Genomic DNA, 21,588 nt, shown 5'->3' with positions numbered 1-21,588 from the left:
ATAATCAAGGTAGGACTCTCCTATTTTAAGGGCATTTTAATGAATGCCAGAGAGTCTACAATAATTAAAAGGAAGCATTTTGAAAAATTTTATACCATTTTCATCAAAAGTTTTAATTTAATGACTCAAAAAATTAACATTGTGTACTGTAACCTTCAAGTAAAATGTAAAAAATGTAATTTTTTTTTTTTTTTTTTTTTTTACAAATAGGTATACATTTGTATAGAATTATTAATTAAAACATATCATTATGTTGTTGTTTTATTTTTTATTTTATTTTTTAAGGGAATTACTGGACTTGGAACACATATCATTTTCTGTTTTTTTTTTTTTTTGTTTTTTTTTCCTACAAATGGTTTTCCTGGTTGTACCACATGTTGGTCGCTCAACATGACCTTGATTTAGCAGACCAAGATCTTTTAATATTAAGCAGTGAAGCAGTTTTATTAAAATGTTTCTAAGAAGTAATAATAAAACAATATGCTATACTATTTAATTACATTTTATAAATAAATATATATAGAATAAATAAACAAACTAATAAGTAAACATGTAAGTAAATAAATAAATAAATAGTCACATGTATTTACACAGTGCTTTATATAATTCAGATTGCAATATTCTTCAGTAAGGAAACATTTGGTAATCTTCCAATTAAAACTTTCATTTCAATAAAGCATCTTAACAGGAGAGAATGGTGTCATTATTTTAGCTCAATTCAATTTACTAATTTTGTGATCTGTCAAGTATACAGCTAAATTGATATGATTTATAAGTATTTATACATCAATGAAAAAATGAAAATAAAAAGATAAATTAATATCTAGACACAAAAATGCAGTTTATTCACCAGTCATTTAATACAAATTTCTTTATACTGTATACTACACCTATTGCAAATGATGAACAGTAAAATTTAGTACTGTACAAAAAAACTGAATTGTATGTTAATTAATCTTCAATTATACAATGCTTGTTTTATTAAATGTGACAGTTGATATTTACATGCATGGGAAATAGAAGCAGGCAAAGCATAATTCTCTCAGCTACACATGCGACTCTGAGACAGTGTTTCGTGTGTTAGAACACACAAGCTCCAGGCGATCTCAGCAGGGCCCTGGCCATTCTAAGCTCCATAAAACTGCCTCCTCTGCTGCCTCTAACTGCCCCTGTGCCTCTCCCATTATTCATAGTTTCCAACGACTGCACCACCCCAAGCCCGCGCCGTCTTTAAAAGGTGTGCATTTTTACTGCCCTCCCAGATAAATGTGTTTCCCACTCTCATTCTTACTCAGAAACAGTGCCCCAGGATAACCTCAGTTTCCCCAACACACAAACACACACATATTAACAATTCACACACACACACACACTAACGGAAATGTGCCTCGACCTTATCGTTTCCTCCTGATACTAAATCCCTGGATTAACAAGCATTTTAATGCGAAACGTTCTAACTGACGTCTGCAGAATCTTTCCTTCGTAAGGAAGTGTACGTTTTTCCCAAGGTGGTGGTAAAGGTCCATTCATGCTGTTCTGAAAATGGGACCATTGGAGTAAAGACAGCTCCTAGATCAGCATAATGTGTTATGTTCACATCTCTTCCCAGGATTTTCCTGCAGAGCAATGTTTAGCCGCAGCACCATAGTGACCGCTGTGTCTCATCGTGGCATGAAATTGGAAATGCGAATTCCCCAGAGGCAGCCACGCTCACTCATGCAAGGAATTGAAGTGTCAATTTTAAGGAAAAGAGAATAGAAGATGAGAGAGCAAGTAAATGAAGGGAAAGAGCCAGGGAGAGAGTCAGGTGTAGACAATGTAATGAAAGATTGTTGGCATGTGATTTACATAAGTGCTGAATGCAAATGTCAGTGATCAGAATACATTCAGGGATCTCTCCACTGACTTTTCCACGTTGCAGAGAAGGTAATGACAGACTCAAACACCTATGTGTGATCAAAAACAACAAAAAACTGCTAAATCATCTTTGTCTGAACAAATTGAAAACTAGAATACTTAGATTACAAACCACCATAGCTATTCAGATCAGCAGAAACAAACTATTCAAAATTAGGGCTGTCATTATATCAGATTTTCACTTAACAAGTATTCACAATAACGATAATTTCGAGCTCACTTTTGAGGGAACTTGTGCTGCATGGAAGCGTCTGAAGCATGTGTGAAACTAGTCCAATCTTAATGGTTCTGCATCATGACGTGGCATGTACGGAAGATACAAAGGGACGGCGGCACACAACAGAGTTAGATTCACGATGTGGCATCTCAGGTCATGGGGATCACAGATGGAGTTAGCAGAGGGACTTGACACTTTGACATTCTCTCAGTCCTCATCGGGCAGCTTATATGCTCCTGATCCCCGACGCAAAAGCCTGTGAGACGATGGAGTTGATTTGCGAGAGATTCGGACCAGTGGAAGTGGATTTGTTTGTATCTCAGTAGACGATGCTCTGTCCACTGTGTTTCTCCCTCTCTCATCCAGGGCTGCCATGGTGCAGGTGGTGCAGGGCTGTTCCCTCGAGTTCTGGAGAGTGTCCGTTGGAACTAGGGGTGGCACGGTACATGAAAAAACACCCGAACCGTCCGGTTCGCTTGTCTCGGTTCGGAGCGTGTGTGCGTCTCACGGTTCGACGCATGCGCAATGTAACCTCGTGCCCGCGTATGTGACGTGTGTTTTCTTTTCGCGCGACATTAGCTTGTTCGACGTGGACCGGCGCTGCACAGAGCGATCGGTGAATAACATCAGTCTAGCGCGAGTCGGCTCCGTATGCATTCATCACTTTCGCGGTATTTGATGTCATTACCGATCGCTCTGTGCAGCGCCGGTTCAAGTTAATAAACAAGCCAGTAAAAGTGGAGTATAATGGAGCGCTGCAGGTCACGGCACGCGGAGAAATGGCAAGTGGGAGAGATGAGGGAGTTGGAGGATGCACCAGCGTCGTATAAGTCTATGGTATAAGTCCAGTGTGTGGGAACATTTTGGATTTCATGTTATGATATTTTAATTTAACTACAGTGGCACTTTATGTATAGATAAGAGCTTCAGTCATACGTTTCCAAACCCTGCATTTTAATTTTAAGTGGAAAAAAGTACCCTCACATTTTGGGACTAGAAGCATTGTTGATAGTACGGTTTTTGTGTTGAGGTTGAACTTAAATTTCACTTTATGTTTATGGCCTTTGCTATTGCTATAGCTAAATTATCTATAGGCAATGAGGTTTCATGTATATTGACATTTAAAAGACAGTGTTTTAAGAGTTCCTCTCTTATTCTTTTAAAAGATAGAATTTTGGTAAGAGCTACAAAAGTTAGCAGTTGATACATGAAAGTTAATTTCTTTGTGTAAATAAGATTTATGTGATAAAAATGCACAAGTTCTTGTAGAGATAGTGATACACATTCTCCTTTTTTTTGCCAAATAAACAAAAAGCATGTCAATTTCTTCTCTCTTGCTGTATCTAAATCTCACCTAGCTTTCCTCTGAGATAGTCCAAAAATGTGCTTAAAGTCAAAGAGTCAAATTCAGTTTGTGCATGATTGCATGAATATAATATATATTTTTTTAATACTGTATCCTAAAGTGTGGATAATTAAGCTATATATCACATACTGAAGTACATTTCTGGAGTGTTAAAGATTAAAAGAAAAAATAACAAGAACCGTACAGAACCGAAAACCGTGACCCTAAAACCGTGATACAAACCGAACCGTGGGTTTTGTGAACCGTGCCACCCCTAGTTGGAACGGGTCAGTCTACTCATAGTAGCCCTATTCTGGCCAGCCCAAGTGTGGTTCTCGGACATCATATCACTCCTGGCAGGGCCTCCTTGGGAGGTTCACCTCAGAGCTAAAATGGACTGATTCACAGTTTCGTTTAGAACGCCTGGGTTTGACATAGTTAACTGCCCGGTGGCTTCAGTGCTGGAGTTCCTCTAAGGTCTCTTCTCTGCTAGTCTTACGCCATCCACATCTAATATGGCACACTCTACGGTTCTTCAGGCTTTCCTGCACCATATGTGTCGGCGGAAGAGGAGAGACTTCATTTACACTGCCCTGTCAGAGCTCTAGAGTTTTAAGTTCAGAAGTCTTCTCAATGGAGAAAGTCAGAGCAATTGTTAGTATGTATTGGGTTGCCCAGGAGGCCGATCCCTGGCCTCTAAGCAAACGATCAGCAATTGGATCATTCAGGCTATCTCTCTGGCCTTCCATGTGCATGGTTTGCCTTCCCCCTCTGGCCTTAAAGGAGAATTCTGGTATTTAGGACTTTGAGTCTATTGATATCTGTTTTGGATGAACTAGAGTGGTGGACAGAGAAATGTTGATGATGGGTCCTGTCTCAATTTTATGACTCTTTTAGAATCACCTTTGACCGCTTCAGAGTGGCTGTCTACTGGCATGCACAAACATCTCCCTAAAACAACCCTTAATGTTTGTTTTCAAAACTGTGCAACTCACAGAGTGGTTAGCGGTGTTCGTTGATGATTAAAAACAAATATATATATATATATATATATATATATATATATATAGGCGCAATGAATGATTTTAATCTGTGTTATTTGCTATTAGTGTAACTATTTTTTTTCAGATACCTCACAACCGCGTTAAAACTTGCCCTCGATATTTGAGTCTGAAGTGTTTGCACACTTCCCGACCACTTAATGGTAGCGCAGTAATATCAATGAGCAATGAGTCCTCCAACAGAAATCAATGCGATTTTACAAAATGCCAAATAAAATATGAAAGAAACTGTATTTCACTACACTACTTGTTTTGGTACATCAATGATGTTGATGTTAGGAACATCAAAGCATGGGTCGGTGTGGCAAAGTAGGTACTTGTTCCCCAAAGCGTCATCATCGACGCATTGCATGTTCTCTTGAAAGCGACTTGCTTCAACCTATCAGAAGCTAACTCTGTTGTGTGCCCTTTGTAGCTTCCTTGCAGACTGTCATGAAGTAGCATTTGAATGACACGGCAATTCTTATTTCCATTTTTGGCGTGCTATCAACACGCATTATTGCTTTTCAGCATGTTTATGAACGCCGTTGACTTAACGTTATTACTGTATATATAAATATATGACCTACCTCAACCCCGTCCTTAAACCTACCCGTCACTGGGGTTAATGGCATTTATGAATGTTCCCCAACCATCCTAGGAAAAAAAGATCGCTCCCCAGATGTAGATCTACGTTTTGCTTTGTTTCGCGTGGACATTTGACGGCGTGTACAGACAAGCGGAATCACTCGGACGTTAATGGCGTAGACATAACACGCTTACACGCGGATACACGCGGATAGTTCAAAATGCGTAGAGATAACACGCCACTTGACTCGAAAGTGTATGTTTACGCAAAAGTCATGATGTCATGTTGTTCCGTGTATGCCATCACATGCCACGCCAATATGCAGCACCAATCAAGATTGGACTAGTTTCAAACATGCTTCAGTGTCTTTCACACTAAGGGCATTCCCCAAAATGTCATAATCTTATGAGCGATTAAGCAGTTTTTGACTCATTGAAATCAATTGTTTTAAAACAATGTTAAAAAAAAAAGATTGGTAACACTGACACTAGGCATAATGATTGCTTTTCATTTCAGATAATGGTGAAAAATATATATATTGGTGAATCTAGTTTTAGGCGAATAGACAGAAGTAGAAACCTAGACCAACCACTCTATCAGCCTAACCTTCTCTCCTCCTTCTCTCCACTAACTGAGGAAGAAGTATCTAAATTATTCCTCTCCAGTCATCCTACCACCTACCCTCTAGACCCCATCCCCTCACACCTTCTACAAGCAATCTCTCCCACACTTCTACCGGCTCTCACACACATTATCAACTCTTCCCTACAAACTGGCTTTTTCCCTACAGCATTTAAACAGGCTCGGGTAACTCCACTGCTTAAAAATTCAACACTAAACACATCTCTCTTAGAGAATTAGAGACCTGTCTCTCTCCTACCATTCATTGGGAAAACGCTTGAATGAGTTGCTTTCAACCAAGTATCATCTTTCCTGTCTCTGAGCAACCAGCTGGATGTCAATCAATCAGGCTTCAAGAAAGGCCATTCAATCGAGACTGCATTGCTGTCAGTCACAGAAGCCCGTGGATCGCAAAAGCTGCTTCCAGATCATCAGTTCTTATTCTTCTGGACCTGTCTGCTGCCTTCGACATGGTGAATCATCAGATCCTTCTGTCCACTCTCTCATCACTCGGCCTCAATGGAACTTCTCTCCACTGGTTTAAGTCCTATCTCACTGGTAGGTCCTTCAGGATCGCATGGAGAGCCGAGGTATCCAAAGCACATCAACTGACCACAGGGGTTCCCCAGGGTTCAGTGCTTGGATCCCTCCTCTTCTTCATTTACACCACATCACTGGGACCCATCATACAGGCACGTGGTTTCTCTTACCATTGATATGCTGATGAAACCCAGATCTACCTCTCATTTCCACCAGATGATCCCACAGTAACTGCACGTATCTCAAGCTGTCTGGCTGACATCTCGGCATGGATGAAGGAACATGCAGCTCAACCTGGCTAAGACTGAGCTTCTCGTCCTCCCTGCTAATCCATCTCTACAGCACGACTTCACTATCCAGCTAGATTCTTCTTCAATCACCCCATCAAGGTCGGTCAGAAATCTTGGAGTAATCTTTGATGAACAGCTGACCTTCTCAAACCATATTACAAAGACAGCTCGATCATGCAGGTTTGCAATGCTCAACATCAGGAATATCAGGCCTTTCCTAACTGAGCAGGCGACACAGCTTCTTCTCAAGGCCCTGGTTATTTCTAGGCTTGATTACTGCAATACTCTTCTGGATGGACTCCCATCATGCGCAACTAAGCCCCTACAAATAATCCAGAATGCTGTGGCTCATCTTGTCTTTAACAAGCCCAAAAGGGCCCACGTCACTCCTCTGTTCATCTCTCTGCACTGGCTGCCACTCACTGCTCGCATCAATTTCAAGGTGTTGACACTTGCTTACAGATTGACCACTGGCTCAGCTCCCTCTTACTTTCACTCGCTCCTACAAGTCTACATCCCTAGCAGAAGCCAACGTTATTGCCTCTTCATGATGACTTGTTTGATTTTGCCCTCAGATATAAGTCGCTTTGGATAAAAGTGTATACTAAATGACTAAATTTAAATGTAAGTAGTAACTGGTTTGGCATTGTTACAAAATCATAATTGTTTTGTGAACCTAAAGTGCAAAGGAAATGTTGTGCATTGACAAGTTTTTTGCTTGCAAACTCTTCCAATTTGAGGTACAGTTGTTGTAGCTTCAACTACTTCACCTGCGTATAGTAGTTGCTTTGCTTTCTTTCTTTTATTAAGGGATATGCTGTAAACACGTACAGTTTCTCGGAAAATCTGTCTCGGCAACTTTAAAATATAAATAAATATTATAGGCTTACCATTGTAATTTAGGGTAAGACAAATGCATGGTTTGTAAGGTTTTATGATGTTTTCACTTGTTAATTTTGAACTAAAAAAGTTACTAACATAGTTATAACATGATATCAGTATTTTTTTTTAATATGATGGTTATTATTGATGTCTGTACATTGTAACATCCCAACTCAAAGCAATTGCTTTTGACTTTAACATATTTGGCTGTGATTGTTTGAAAAAGAATGATACCAGAGACATTTGAGACTGCTGATACTCAAACTCTTGCTGTCTATTCACAGTGCCTGGAGCCATGCAAAGATTCTTGGGAGTTGAAAGATGGACCTTGTCGAGATTTATGTGAGGTACAGACTGCAGCATTCTTAACAGATATAGTAGTTTCTGGGATATGTTCTTAACAAGAAAAAAATAATAATACAAAATGGCTGACCTTGATGTTCTGGTTTTCCAAATATTAATCCTCCATTGTTTTCTTGACAGACTTGGCTATAAGTGGTCTCCTATTGTTCAAAATTATAATGTTCTGCTCTGATCTTCTTTTTTAAAACAGTCTTAGAATCTGTTTGAACATTTCCATTTGGTCTTGAATCCTATTTCTGTGGATTTTCTACATTTTAAAAACCTTAGCCTAGTTACATCTAGTTTTTCCTAGTTCTTTGGTTATAAATGCAATGTTGAGGGCAATGGGGACTTAAAACAATGAATATCGTTCTTGGATTTGTCAGTACTGATCAGGACCTTCATCAATTATTTTAGACTTGTATAAGAGTAAGCAACATTAAATCATTCACAACTCATGTAAATGTAAAATGTTATAATAATCTTCTTTTGAACAATGTGCCAAAGCAAGAAAAGCCATTCTCTGAAGCCAGCTGAAAAACAATGTAGCCATCACCTTTCATATAGGCTTAAACTACACATGAACATACAGTTTTATGCAGAACTTATACAGGATCATATTATTTTCCTGAAATAAATAAAACGTATAGTATGGTCACGTAATGATTACATTTTCAGTAATATAATTGTCAATAATTATATTTGTAATATAATCTGGGATAGGCTCCATAATCCCTGCCCTACAAAGAATTATACAACAGTTCTTTCTGGTTCTCGAATCTGATTAGCTGAGACCCTTTTCCAGCTGTGCATTATTTACCCAGTATCAGAACTCTAACCGTTTCACCGTGTGTATTACTCCACTTGTGGTGACTGTCATGGCGGTCAAGCAAATCCACCTAACCATACTACGGTTGTTGTGTCATGAATTGTAGTTTTAAGAGTTTTTAGGTGCGAATGTAGTAATTTAGACCTCAAACATGCGACTAATATTTAATCGGTGAATGTGATTTCACCAAGTACCACATGTTCCTGAATCACATTTTTGTTGATCCTGGATCAACTTTCCAATCAACCAGATTTGAGGAACAAGTTTACAGTTTATGTCAAGTTCAGGGTTAGAACCAGGGTGAAGTACTTAAACATCAGTGTTATTCAGATCAGTGTTATTCACCTTTCATTACCCTCGGATTAGGTTTAGGGGTAGGGATTGGTTAAGGACTACATTTTGGGACAGGAATATTGATCCAGGATCAACAAAATATGTTGATCCAGGACCATGTCTTACTTGGCAAAGTCACGGTGACCATACAGAATCATAGTGCCTATCTAACATTATGTTAGGATGCTTTCGCAGATGCGAGCTCCAGGCCGTCAGGAGCCGTTCAGCACTCATGTACCCGCAGAGAACAGTGTTATCTCGGCCAGTGCTTTGGGAATTTGCCGCTGGTGGTTGATATGAAATATAATTAATTTGGGGCATATCAAACTGGCAATCTTTGGTCTTGGTAATCTATTACTTGTTCCAGAGCAAATCTAATTTAGCTAAGGGGAAAATTAAGCATTTAGGCTATATTTAATTCAAATCCTGCTTGTAAGTTTGACTGAATTTTTTGCTTGTGTTTATTTCCTATTGTCTTTTATAATGGATATTGTTGTTAATTTAGATGTTATTGTTCAATAAATATTATTTTATATAAATAATACATATGTAATATTTGGTATAGAGAAATGGTCCGTTATATGGACTTCGGTGAAAGTTACAATATGACATGAGATTGCGGCAAAGACTCTCTTTATGAGTGAGTCAGAATTATGGTCAGAACAAGCAATTTGTTTAATCGCTCTCATGGGAAGGACAAACATAATGAATATAACGCTGTCCTCAGCGGATTTCACACTCATGGCTGTACGATACGGCTGTATATCAGCATGCTGTGATTACCTACGACTGAATCACAGCCGTGCTGGTATAGACCTTATGTAGCCCCACCCCTTTTCAGCGCTGCGCTCGTTGTCTTTTGTCTTCCGGTCTGTATTTTCATAGTGATCTTGCCTATTTATGAATGAACGGCTCGTTTTAAAATCTTCCCTGTCTATTGACATTTGTTAAGACATCTGCCTTAAACATTACAATCCTCATTATAACTTTCGTTAACTTTACATTAAGTAAATCAACTTCAAAAGCTAATTACTCCTGGACAGCAATGCCATAGAGATACAGAGCAACCGCAAAAACGGAAGTTCGAAGACAATATTCTAAAGATGGCGGTGCCCTTGTTTCTCTGGTGCATAAGGTCTATACAGCCATATCGCACGCCACGAGTCTGAGCAATATCACACGACAATAAAAAAATAATTTATAAAAAGCAAACAATGAAGTCAAATGTACAAAAAAAAAAAAAACAGGATTTGAGTTAAATATAGCCTTAATATAAGCTTATTTTCCACTTAGCCAAAGATTGTCCATTCGATATGCCCCAAATTAATTATATCTCTTGTTTACTATCTACATAAGTACCAATGGCAAATTTCTGAAGACTGAAGCTGTTCTCTGTGAGTGCTGAACGCTGCTGATGGACTGGAGCTCACATCCGTGAAAGTGTCAAAACAAATTGTTAAATAGGCAATGAGCAATACATGAGTCACACAAATTGTAGGTCTAAAAAACTACATTCTTGCATAAAAAAACCTTTAAAAATACATTTCCTCCTGACACGACAACAGTAGTATTTTTTTCTTTAATATGGTGGATTCGCACGTCTGCCATGGCAGTAGTGATACAAATGGTGAAACCGTATTAAAATATATTATAAAATTTCCATGGTTTATTTAACTATTATATTAACATTTTTGCGTATAATGTGCAACGTTTCATAAATCAATATTTAAGTGTGAAAGTGTCTATGTGAGAATGCACAAAAGTTTTATGTACAAATACATACTGCACATAGAAATGGTTAGAGAATGAGACCAAAAGTGTATTTTAAAAATCCATAGACAAATTAATGTCACATAAATGAATTGCTAGAATCTATAAACTATGAGTTACAGGTGTTAAACTTTGGTCCTGTATACTATGACATCTCCTCAGCATGCGTTTCCCAAGCGTCATGGGGAGTGTGTGACGAGCTGTGAGTTCCTGCGATCAGTGATGGTGGTGAAACAGGGTGACTGTCCACCACCAGAAAGAGCTAGCGGGTTTGCAGCCGCTTGTGTGGAAGGATGTGAAGAAGATGGAGAGTGTTCAACCCAGAAGAAATGCTGCCCAAACGGCTGTGGACACACATGCCAGTCACCTAAGAACCTCTATAGGGGTAAGACTTGCTACCAAACCTGATGGTAAACAGCTGGTTTTACCCAGTTACCAATTAATTTTTAACCTCAGCTGTGGTTAATACCAACTGATAACTGTACCTTTTTTTCTTTCACCTGGAACGACTTGCAGCTTAATAATTAAAAACCACTCAAATAGTTAAAAATCTTAGAATTAATACTTCATCATGCATGTAGGGCAGTGGTTCTCAACCAAAGATCTTTGCAGCAGGGCTTAAAGTATTCCGGCACCGTGCCAGATCTCCGGCGTACAGGCGTGAGGGAAAAAAAAAAGTGAACTTGCATGCGGTTTAATATTTTCGAGTCAATTGATTTCACCTACCAATCATATGAGAGGAACGCAGCTCTAACACGTTACAAGCCTATCAGAAGTAGAGCAGGGCGGGTCCAAGCGACACAGTGGGATAGATGGAGATCCGTGCGTCACGTTAGCGGCGTTGGTGAAAGCATGGAGCGCAAATTCATAAAGTCCTGATAATATGATAATATCCTCTTAATATGTAATATCCTATAATGTATAATATCCTCAGGTGCTCCTCTAAAGCCAAGGAAGGAGCTGGTCTTTGTGGAGCTGGAGTCGGGTTTGCTGGAAGTGCGCTGGTCCTCCAAGTTTAATGTGTCAGCGGACCCAGTGCTGAACGTTCTGCAGAGGAGGTGGAACTATGGCATCCACCCCAGTGAAGATGGAGCCACTGATTGGCAAGTGGTGGCACGGGTAAGTGTGAAATAATATAATATAATATAATATAATATAATACAGTACTCAACATTTGAAGTGGATCAAAAAAGTTTATCAAAGATATTAACCTAAGACAAGAACGGGCGTTGTTCAAAATTCATGTATAACGTTGATGAAAGATTTTAATCCTTAATCAATCAAATGTTACTATAATATAATAATATCTGTAATCATAAACATCATAAACTTTGTAAATACATTTATATGAAGTAGGCCAACTTCACTTGGGGTCTTTGACTCCCTTCAGTGATTTATATGCTCACTCCTACGCTCTGTGGTTCTGTACTGTAGACATCAGAAGAGCGTGTGTGGTTGACAGACATTCGACCCGGTCGCTGGTACCAGTTCAGAGTGGCAGCAGTCAATGTTCATGGAACGAGAGGATATACCACCCCCAGCAGACACTTCAGATCTTCTAAAGGTTGGATCAAGAGACTATAATATTAGTAATATTAATATAATTTATTATTCTTTCTCACATTATTATATGATATGTCTACCGTACTGTTTTTGTACTGTATAGTAACTTTTATTTCTTTATTTCACCCCCTCTCAGATCCTGCCCCTCCCCCGGCTCCATCTGAACTTCATGTCAGCGACATGACCTTTGGTGCAGATCGCTCTGTGTCTGTCCGCCTCAGCTGGAGCATGTCTGCAGATTTAGACATTCCTGTTAACCATTACAAACTCTCCTGGAGCTGGTCTGACCACACAATGCCACCCAAACTCAAAAGGAGACAGACTGCAAATGGGGTAATTCTGACTTGCCCATGCCTCTGCACATTCTCTTTTTCTCTCAAGTCATTCACTATTTAATTTTCTCATACACTGAATTGTTTCCAAACCCCTTAAGGGTTAAGCTTTCCAGTCCCTTCTTTCAGCAAGCCACAACAAATTAGATATCTTAGTGCAAGATAAACAACTCAGGATTGGGCCTTTGATCACACCAAGCCCTAAATTTGAGGGCTACAGACACCAAACTAGGGTGGTACAGCATTGCATCACCGTTCTTGGCAAATGCAAACATTTATGGGTGCCAGTTGATATACAGCCAAAAACAGCATATCAATTCTAGTTGTCTTGAGAAAAGGAAATCTCTCAATAACAGCTGAATTGTTTTTCTTTGTATGAGATCATGTTGAAGAGTTTATTTTTTCCTCCATTAGGAATCCAAGAGATGGCAGTTGCCTTTATATTTTTGAAGGCTTTGTCAGCTGAGGGACACTTTCCTCAGAAAACTACATTTCTAAATAGTTGAATGCAGACAAATGCAAACCACACTGATTTCACTTTTGGCCTCTGTAAGATGATAGGAGAAAATATGCTTCAGATTGATTTTAAACAGATTACTCTTGTGCACAATGATTATAAGATTATAAAAACAAAATCTGCATAAAAATGATGCATATTCCTATGATTTATGTGATTAATAGTAGTTTTATTAATAACGTGACTTAGCTACAGTATCAGATCTCATGTTAAAGCAGGGGAATCTAATATGGCCTATCTACAAACTTTTAAATGGTAGTTTAGTTTGCATATTAAATTATGTATGGCATTGAGCAGTTCAGAATCTCGTTGAAACTAAATCTATGCGTGACTCTTTCCCAGGGCAACCCAATTCATTTTCCCACTTTGATTTCAGAGATGCTCACAGCAATAATGGACCATATATAAGGAAAGAATTTTAGTGGCAAAAAAATTATTAAATAAATATAATGCACTAATACTAATTTGATGATGACAGAGTTTGACTGAGCAGCAGGCCCTGTTTATTGACATCTAAACTTTAATGTCCACGGTACCTATCCATTGCACAAAAAGTTCTTTATAGTAGAAAAAAAAGTTAATAAGATCATTAAAATGTTCCTCACACTAAGAAAAATAACGGTTCTTTTTAGAAGTGATGGCCTAACTTCAATTTCATGTTCATCTTCAGTTATGCTTCCAGAGACTTATTAAATCTACTTAAGTTATCCAGGTCAGACCAATGAGTGGGTTTCTCTTTTTTTAATTTGATTAATATTCCCTAATTATTTCATGTGCAAAGTAAACGCAAGGTCTCTGGTGACTGAAAATAGCAAATTGCTCCCAATATTGGTTAATAAAACAGCTAAATTTGATTCTGGGTTATGTCCAAAAGCACATATGCTCTTTTTGTGATTAGGCTTCATCAAGGATTAACTAATAAAATATGATTAGCTTGTATGTGTAATGTGATGTTTTGTATGGCCCTCGAGCCTCAACGTACAATCAGTTTGACACCTCTGGATTGCCAGGTAGTTAACAATTCCATGTGGACTTACCTTCTATTTTCATATAGGTACATTGATCCTTCCTTTTTTCTTTCTATCTTTTTCTTTTAGATTTGCATCGCTGTGACTTATCAAATGCATCCCTGTGGGTTTTGTGTGTGTGTGTGTAGGACTCTACCTATGCTGAGCTGGATGACTTGGGAGAGAACAGGAGTTACACTGTGGAGTTGCAGGCAGTTTCATACTGGGGTCAGGTCCCCATCAAGAGCCCCAAGGCCATTCTTCAGTTTACTACAAGCCAAAGACAATCTGGTACAAAACGATTTAATTGCTCTTCATTTGTACTTGATACATAACAGCACTCATTTGGGTGTTGTGAAATACAGTGAAAACAGCTGTAAATGTTTTGAATTTGTAACGTTATACCTTTCCTCCACATTTGATGTCTTTAGTTTTGGAACCCACAGTCAGCACGGTCTTTATAAATGACCAGTCAGATCTATTAGACGTGGGCACTCCGTTCTATCAAGATGGACAGCTTCAGGTCCGGGTTTACTGGAAAAAGACAGGTACTACAGATGCAATATACCATGTCTTTTATCTGGGAAACAGTCCTGTTCTGTGCTGGATGTCTTTCTTTTTGTGCTTATTAAAGAGTTAACGATCAGAATATGTGTAATTAAATGAAGAACAATAACTCTTTGTTTGTGAAGAGATAAGAACTACTGAAGTAATTGAGGAACTGTTTGTGTGCTAACATGAGCTGACAAGACATGTCTCGGCCTAACTTTGCATGCTGCAAATTACATTTAAACTGTTTCATTCTGTCAGTGAGTGATGAGTTAATCCTACATTAAACTCAAAAATGAAAGCTGTCATAGAAACAAAAACATTTCATTCATGCCAAGCCATGCAAAATGTTGCTCAAAATCTTCTCCTTGACCTCAGCAAGGATGTTTTTTTGTTTGTTTTGTTTTTTAAATATTTAAATAACTTTAGACTCACACTGGCCACATGTCAAATCCCTTAATCTCTCTAATGGATGTCCCACAGATTTACCTCATACTAATCTGTTAGGCACATTATCAAGATTGCTTTACTTTGCATATTTTCAAGCATGAAGGTCTAAATAGATCATTACTGATGATTACCAGTGAATCATTAACTGTTCATTAACTGAAAAAAAAAATAACACTTAAACATGTATTTAATTACTTTAAAAAAAATAAATAAATAAAAAAACATTTAAGTAAACCAATTACATGTTAAGAATTTTAAATAGGCTATATACAATAATATAGCTTCAAAATATAAAAGCTAGTAAATAAAGAGAAACAAAAAAGCATTACAAGCAATAAACAAAGAGTGGTCACAGTATTTAAAAGTAGGCTGTCTGAATGTTTATCATTCAAGAGGTGGAGTGATTTCCCCCTCAGTTTAGATATGATAAGCTGCATTCACACTAATGCACATATCTCTTTTAAAATTGTAATATAACTGACCGTGTTTACATTAATTTCGCGTCATAAAAGCATTTTGACATGCGTACATTTAACCAGTGAGTCGCTCACGGCCGCATGCACGAGAGCTCTTCACAAAGCGTGGGTTAGTTTTTTAAAATGAAAGCAGCCTTCAGTGATTTTCATAGTTTTAATATACAAGCCAACTGCATTCCAAAAGACATAAATAATGCCTCTGTGAAGCATTTGCAACGTTATAACGTCAAGCAAAGCGACAAAACCTCTTCAATGAAGCCCATGAATGTCCTTGTAATTCGGTTCAACCCTGAACTTTATGAAATAACGTTAAGTTTCGGAAGGTTTGAGTGGTGTCGTTTGTGTGCGTGTGTGTGAGTTAGGAAGAGAGAGAGAGAGAGAGAGAATAGAAGCAAGCGGGTTCGTTTCTAAAGCACGTGCAGCGTCATCACGCATCTGTGTTTAAAAACTAAGCTCAGACTCGATTCTGAAATTCTCTGAATCGATCCAGGATTGTTGGGGAGAGAATAAATAACACAATATCACATACATTAAAAATAAACTGTTCTTTTCTGAATGCCAGACCGCGTAGGGTGGCAAGTTGATGCTTGATCTTGCAGACTGCTTTGTGGTTTTCTCTCGCGTGTCACGTGACCAGTGCGATTTTATCGCAAATGCAATTAATCGTTCAGTCCTAACATGAACACACCGAGAGAACTACAGGCGACTGTCAGCTATAATGTGCGTTCTGCGCCTGCGTGTGCCGTGTAATGAGCCAACTGTCTATTTCTGCAGATATATTAGTCCATGTTCATCATTCAAAAAGGAAAACCGACACTGCCGGCTGCAAATATACACACCGTAAACAAAGCAGCGCATGCTTACCGTTTTGAATATCAATCATGCTAAACACTTCCTTTATTCCTCTCCGCTCAAATTAAAATTGAAATATTCGCCAAGGTAAGATGACGTTACATAAGAACAGCCAAAAGTTTGACTTCTTTGCTTGCTGTTTTGATTTTATTCTCGTGCACTGACTCTTTCACTAAGCTGAACAGCCAATCAGAGTTCTCTCTTTACCCGGCGGCCCGACGCTGATTCAATATTGGAGAAGGACTATTTTCAGCCGACGGCACGGAACCGTGCGGAACACACCGAGGAAACTTAGTCGGCCAACACACAAAAACTGCCAGAGAGCCGACCGTTGGCTTGGTGTGTTCCGGGCTTTACCCGTATGCCGTATCCCAACTCAAAAGTATTTTGCAATACAACATAAAAACAATACGTACATTGTACTTTGTTTTTGATGCAAGTACAAAATAATTAAAGACTCCTAATATAAACATAACTTCAGATGTATTGAAAGCCCAGATAGCAAACTGACATTGAATCAACGTGGAAACATGACATCGAAACAACGTTGATCTGACATTGTTTTGCTCATCGAATTAACGTTGAACCAACGTCAGACGCGTCATTCTTTCAAAACTAGCGGAAAATCAACTTGAAATCAACGTTGTTTCAACGTTATGAAAGCAAACCAATTTTCGATTTTCATTTAGCTTTGAAGAATGCCGCGTCTGACGTTGGTTCAACGTTAATTCGATGAGCAAAATCAACGTTGTTTCGATGTCATGAGAGACGTCGTTTCCACGTTGATTCAATGTCAGTTTGCTGTCTGGGAGGGATCATTCACCCTGACATAATTTACTTGCTATGTTGTGCCAAACGAGATAGTGTGTGTTTTTTTTTTCTTTTTACACAAAATAAGATATTTTGAAAGCCAAAAACACTGCTGACTTTCATTGTATTATTATTTGTATGCATACAGTTTTGGAATGACATGGGGATGTTAATTGAGATTTTTAATTGTTGCATGAACGACAGTATCATACAAGAAACAGTGCTGATATTTAGTACACACTAGAACAATTGGATGTGTGAAATTGCTGAGATATAAAATAGTAACAAATAAATAGTATAATATAAACAAATTAGTCCAGTTAGTTCATATACTGTAATCCTTCTCAGCCAACCCATAGAAATAGTTCCAAACAAAAGCAAAGCATCAAGGTGTGTCACCAAACAAAGCACAGACTGGAAGCCGTTCTGGAACAGCATATGAGTGGAACAAACTGACAGAAACTTCCCGTCCCTCACTCAAAGTGCTCCTTAATCTAAATCTGGCATTTATCTGTCTCTCCTTTTCAGATCCCATGGTGAATCGTTACCGTGTGCAGTGGTCTCCAGAATTCTGCAGTCACAATGGATCCAGAACCCAGGAGAAGCTCATCACCCAGGTAACCAACCAGGAATGTGTCTTCCATCCTCCCTACAGATGCGAGGCCACATTCTGACAGCTCATACATAAGATGAATTTCTGGGGAGAGGGTTCATGTGGTGTTCATTGATCATTCATGGCAGATAACTCACCATTTTTAAGGCATATACAAATTCCAGAAATATTTATTTACTACATTTCTGAGAAATATAAGACAAAGTATTATTTTAAACATCTTTAATATTTAGATTTTCATCAATGAAATTGTTTCTTTTACAAAGTAAGAATCTATATTAAAATCTATGACACACTCAAAGGGGAAATTTTATTTTTTCAGCATGAAAATTAATCTTTCTTGACATATAGAAAACATGAACTATAGATTTTCCCATTGAGGCCCACAGCTATGCTGGATTTGTTGATAGGTGATCAGTCATCATATTTCTCCTTGAATTCTTTTTAGTGGAGTTGGAACAAAGATTTTTGTTTTTTCAGGAGAATTTTGCTAGCCTTCCTGGTCTTCAGTTCTCTTGCAAGTATAAGGTGATTATCCAGCCTGTCGGAACAAAGGGTCGAGCCCAGGCTGAAAGCACAAACTTCTACACCCCTTCCTGTGCTACCATCCAGAGCAAGAGTCCCAAACCCATCCCCTGCTCTACAGTCTCAGGTGAATCTGAGCTTTAAAAAAAATTGTATTGTATTGCTACAATTCATTAACGTAATCTACAAAACCATTTATGAGATATGTTGGATCAAACTTGTAGGTCGATGTATAAGAATTACCAACAATCAAGCCACTCCAAACTATGAAACATTCTTCTTACCATATCGTCGCTATCCGATGAAAACCGCGTATGTCCATTTTGCCGATTTTGAGATTTTTTGACGGATAGAATGTCCAGGTTCATTTCCATATACAGCATGCTTCACATTATCTAAATGACCAATGAAAAGTTGTGATTTCCATCGTATTTCCATTTGCTGTCAAATCTGTCAATCGCGCAGCGCATCTCCCTGCCCTGTGGAGGCATCTCGCCGGTCTCGTGAAGTTTCTCGCCGGTCTCGTCTCTGAGACCCCATTTACACCTGGTATTGAAATGCGATCTGTATGCAGATAAGTTATCCAGATAATAAAAAAGGCATGTTAATGCAAGGTGTAAATACGTTGTGATCGGATCTGCCTGACCATCTGGAGGTAGTCTGGCTCGCATTGTGTTCGGATCTTTACTAGGTGTAAACGCAATCTGGTTGTTGAAACCACATATGTATATTTTACTCCTCCCAAAAATGCTAAAAAATAAACGAGTGAGAGCGTGTTATATAGGATATATGACATGTTATAGTCAGATATGACGGCGCTACTGCGACACGCATCACCGCAGATGAGCAGCTGAGCGTCTATTCATCGAGCCAACATGCAAACATCGCAAATAAAAGTGAAAGTAAGTCACAAATGCTTAATCATCTTCACAATCACACAATCATCTTCAAGTAAAGTAACGAAATGATCTTACTGCCACTCTCTCTTATTGATGTATGTCTTTGATTTTGAAATTAGCTGATTATCAATAAAATGCAGCTCATATCTGTAATAAAATGCAGCTCATATCCGACAAAATTACGGTAGAATTGTGTAAATAAAGTATCAGTCTAGCAATGCCATATGTCAGTGTATTGATTCATTGTCTCTTCATAGTTTGCAAGAGTAAACTGAGCGTATTTGATAAACTATTCATCTGTCAATATGAAACGCGATTTGGTCATTCTAATTAATGATCGGAAGAACGCGTATCGACCACCGTTACTGTACAATATGCACATATGTCCATTTAAACTCGATTTTGGGTCAAATGTGGATTATATCATGACACTGGCAAGAATATGGTTACATTTAAAGATGTTGTGCCAAGCATGACAACGCTACGTTCAGCTGCTTTTGAAATTACATGTTTTTTTCACTTCCTGAAAAGTAACCGTTTTGAGTTTCATCGGGCAGCGACGATATTATACATATTTACATGTGATCAGATATCAACAAACACTGTATTTAATAGTGAACAGGTCTAAACATTATAATATTCACCATGAATAAACATTCATACAATCCTACTGTTATATTGTGCTGTGTTTAATTATCGAACATAAACATTCCTGTGTCCATGCAGGCCTAAATACATTTAGCATTAGGCTTCATGTTTTTATTCCAATCACAATTCATAAAATAAATTTTAGTCTGGCACCAGTTTAACTAGTAGCTAAAATGCAAAGTTTATGCAACAATGGTAGCAAACATGCTACTATTAGTGTCTTACCTTAAAATTGTTCTCATAATCAAATTGTGTTTTTTTTAATTCTTCTGAGGTAAATCCAAGGTAAACAGCACAGCACAAACACAGTCTTCCAAACTCGATGAAAGGCAGAGCAGTACTGAAATCGCTGATTCTTTGTTTTAAGATGATGAGGGTGGTAACAGCTTTGCATTTGTCTGCGTGGATCATTTGCATGTGAACAGCTCTTGCACGCTTGGGTGTGGTTACATTAGCGCTAATCGCCTTTGGCTGGAGAAACTATACATGTCGTTGCTTTCATACGAATTACTTAAACAGATAATATTTGTTTTTGATATGATTTACATCATTTAAAAAGGAAGACTTAAGGCTTCCTGTAAGAGCCAACTGTAAGTCTCCTATGGTTTTATGGTCTCATTCATTATTTTTACTGCACTCAGATTGTAGGTGGTGGGCGTGTCTACCGGGGCTTGGGCGGAAGTGATGTGTTTCTTGCACGTATTTGTTTGCTACACCTGTGCACCTGAGTATGGGGGCTTTGACAGAGAGGGAGTGAGCCTGGGAGCGAACACTTTCTGTTGACCGCACTTTATGCAATCACACTGCACTTATGAACTGGTAACTGGCTAACAGTTGTATTTTATGTGCAAGAAGCAATAAATGAGTGGATCGCTGTGTGAAACTGTTTCTGCGCGTCGCAGTGCATTCATTCTCCCAGTGTTTAGTCTCTCGCGGCTGCAAAGATAATTTTGCCTGGTCTACAGCCGCTACAATAGTCAACAGAAAAGTTCTTTGTTGTAAACCGAAGTGTTTTTCTATGGAAACGAGCTGTTCATCGCGGATCGCAACAGGACGCTTTGGATATCAGAGGAAACACTGAAATATATCGGGTACTGCTGTTGGATGGCGGTTCATTCATTACTGCACGGAGGATAAAGACCCGGCCGCGATCAATACAGCAACGGAAGCGGTATGTAACTTTTTAATTTATGCTGTGCAAGTTGTTTGTTTGAACACAGTGTAAAAAGGTTACTGCCGCTCATCCATAGGGGACGCGTTGTTGTTTGCTGGTGTCTATTGTTGGTCATTGGATGTGGTTTATGACGCCGCGATTGATTGATGGATGGATTGATTCATTGAACGGCGCGGATTCTTGGATGATTTGTGGTATATTGGAAAATGGCAACAAGTGAATCAAAATCAAACTCAGACCCAAATGGTTCAGAGATGGATGAACAAAAGAGAAAAATCAAAATGACTGCCAAGGCCTTGGTGAATAAGATTGAAACACTACAAAAAGAACGTAGAAAAAATGTTCATAAAATTAAAGGTCTAATACAGACAATAAAGGATCTCATGCAAAAGGATGATAATGCCCCACAAGTGCAATCCCATCTTGAGAAAATGAGTCAAATGGTGGATGAAACTACT

The 21,588-nt window shown here is 38.5% G+C and overlaps 1 protein-coding gene across 2 annotated transcripts in view; it reads left to right on the top strand.

Annotated features, from left to right (window-relative positions):
• Window positions 1-21,588, top strand: part of anos1a (anosmin 1a) — a 49,154-nt gene that overhangs the window by 12,359 nt on the left and 15,207 nt on the right. For both annotated transcript variants that reach the window (XM_039657428.2, XM_039657427.2), the window contains exons 3-11: window positions 7,726-7,788; window positions 10,878-11,100; window positions 11,650-11,834; window positions 12,150-12,279; window positions 12,415-12,611; window positions 14,284-14,425; window positions 14,566-14,682; window positions 17,800-17,888; window positions 18,365-18,536. In XM_039657428.2, the coding sequence (XP_039513362.2) occupies window positions 7,726-7,788; window positions 10,878-11,100; window positions 11,650-11,834; window positions 12,150-12,279; window positions 12,415-12,611; window positions 14,284-14,425; window positions 14,566-14,682; window positions 17,800-17,888; window positions 18,365-18,536 (1,318 nt within the window). The remainder of the gene's footprint in view (window positions 1-7,725; window positions 7,789-10,877; window positions 11,101-11,649; window positions 11,835-12,149; window positions 12,280-12,414; window positions 12,612-14,283; window positions 14,426-14,565; window positions 14,683-17,799; window positions 17,889-18,364; window positions 18,537-21,588) is intronic.

This window comes from Pimephales promelas, chromosome 6 (genome assembly GCF_988280905.1).
Source record: "Pimephales promelas chromosome 6, fPimPro1.hap1.1, whole genome shotgun sequence".
In the NCBI taxonomy this organism is placed as follows: Eukaryota; Metazoa; Chordata; class Actinopteri; order Cypriniformes; family Leuciscidae; genus Pimephales; species Pimephales promelas.
Note: the sequence above shows the minus strand (reverse complement) of the source record. Positions and strands in the feature narration are given on the sequence as shown.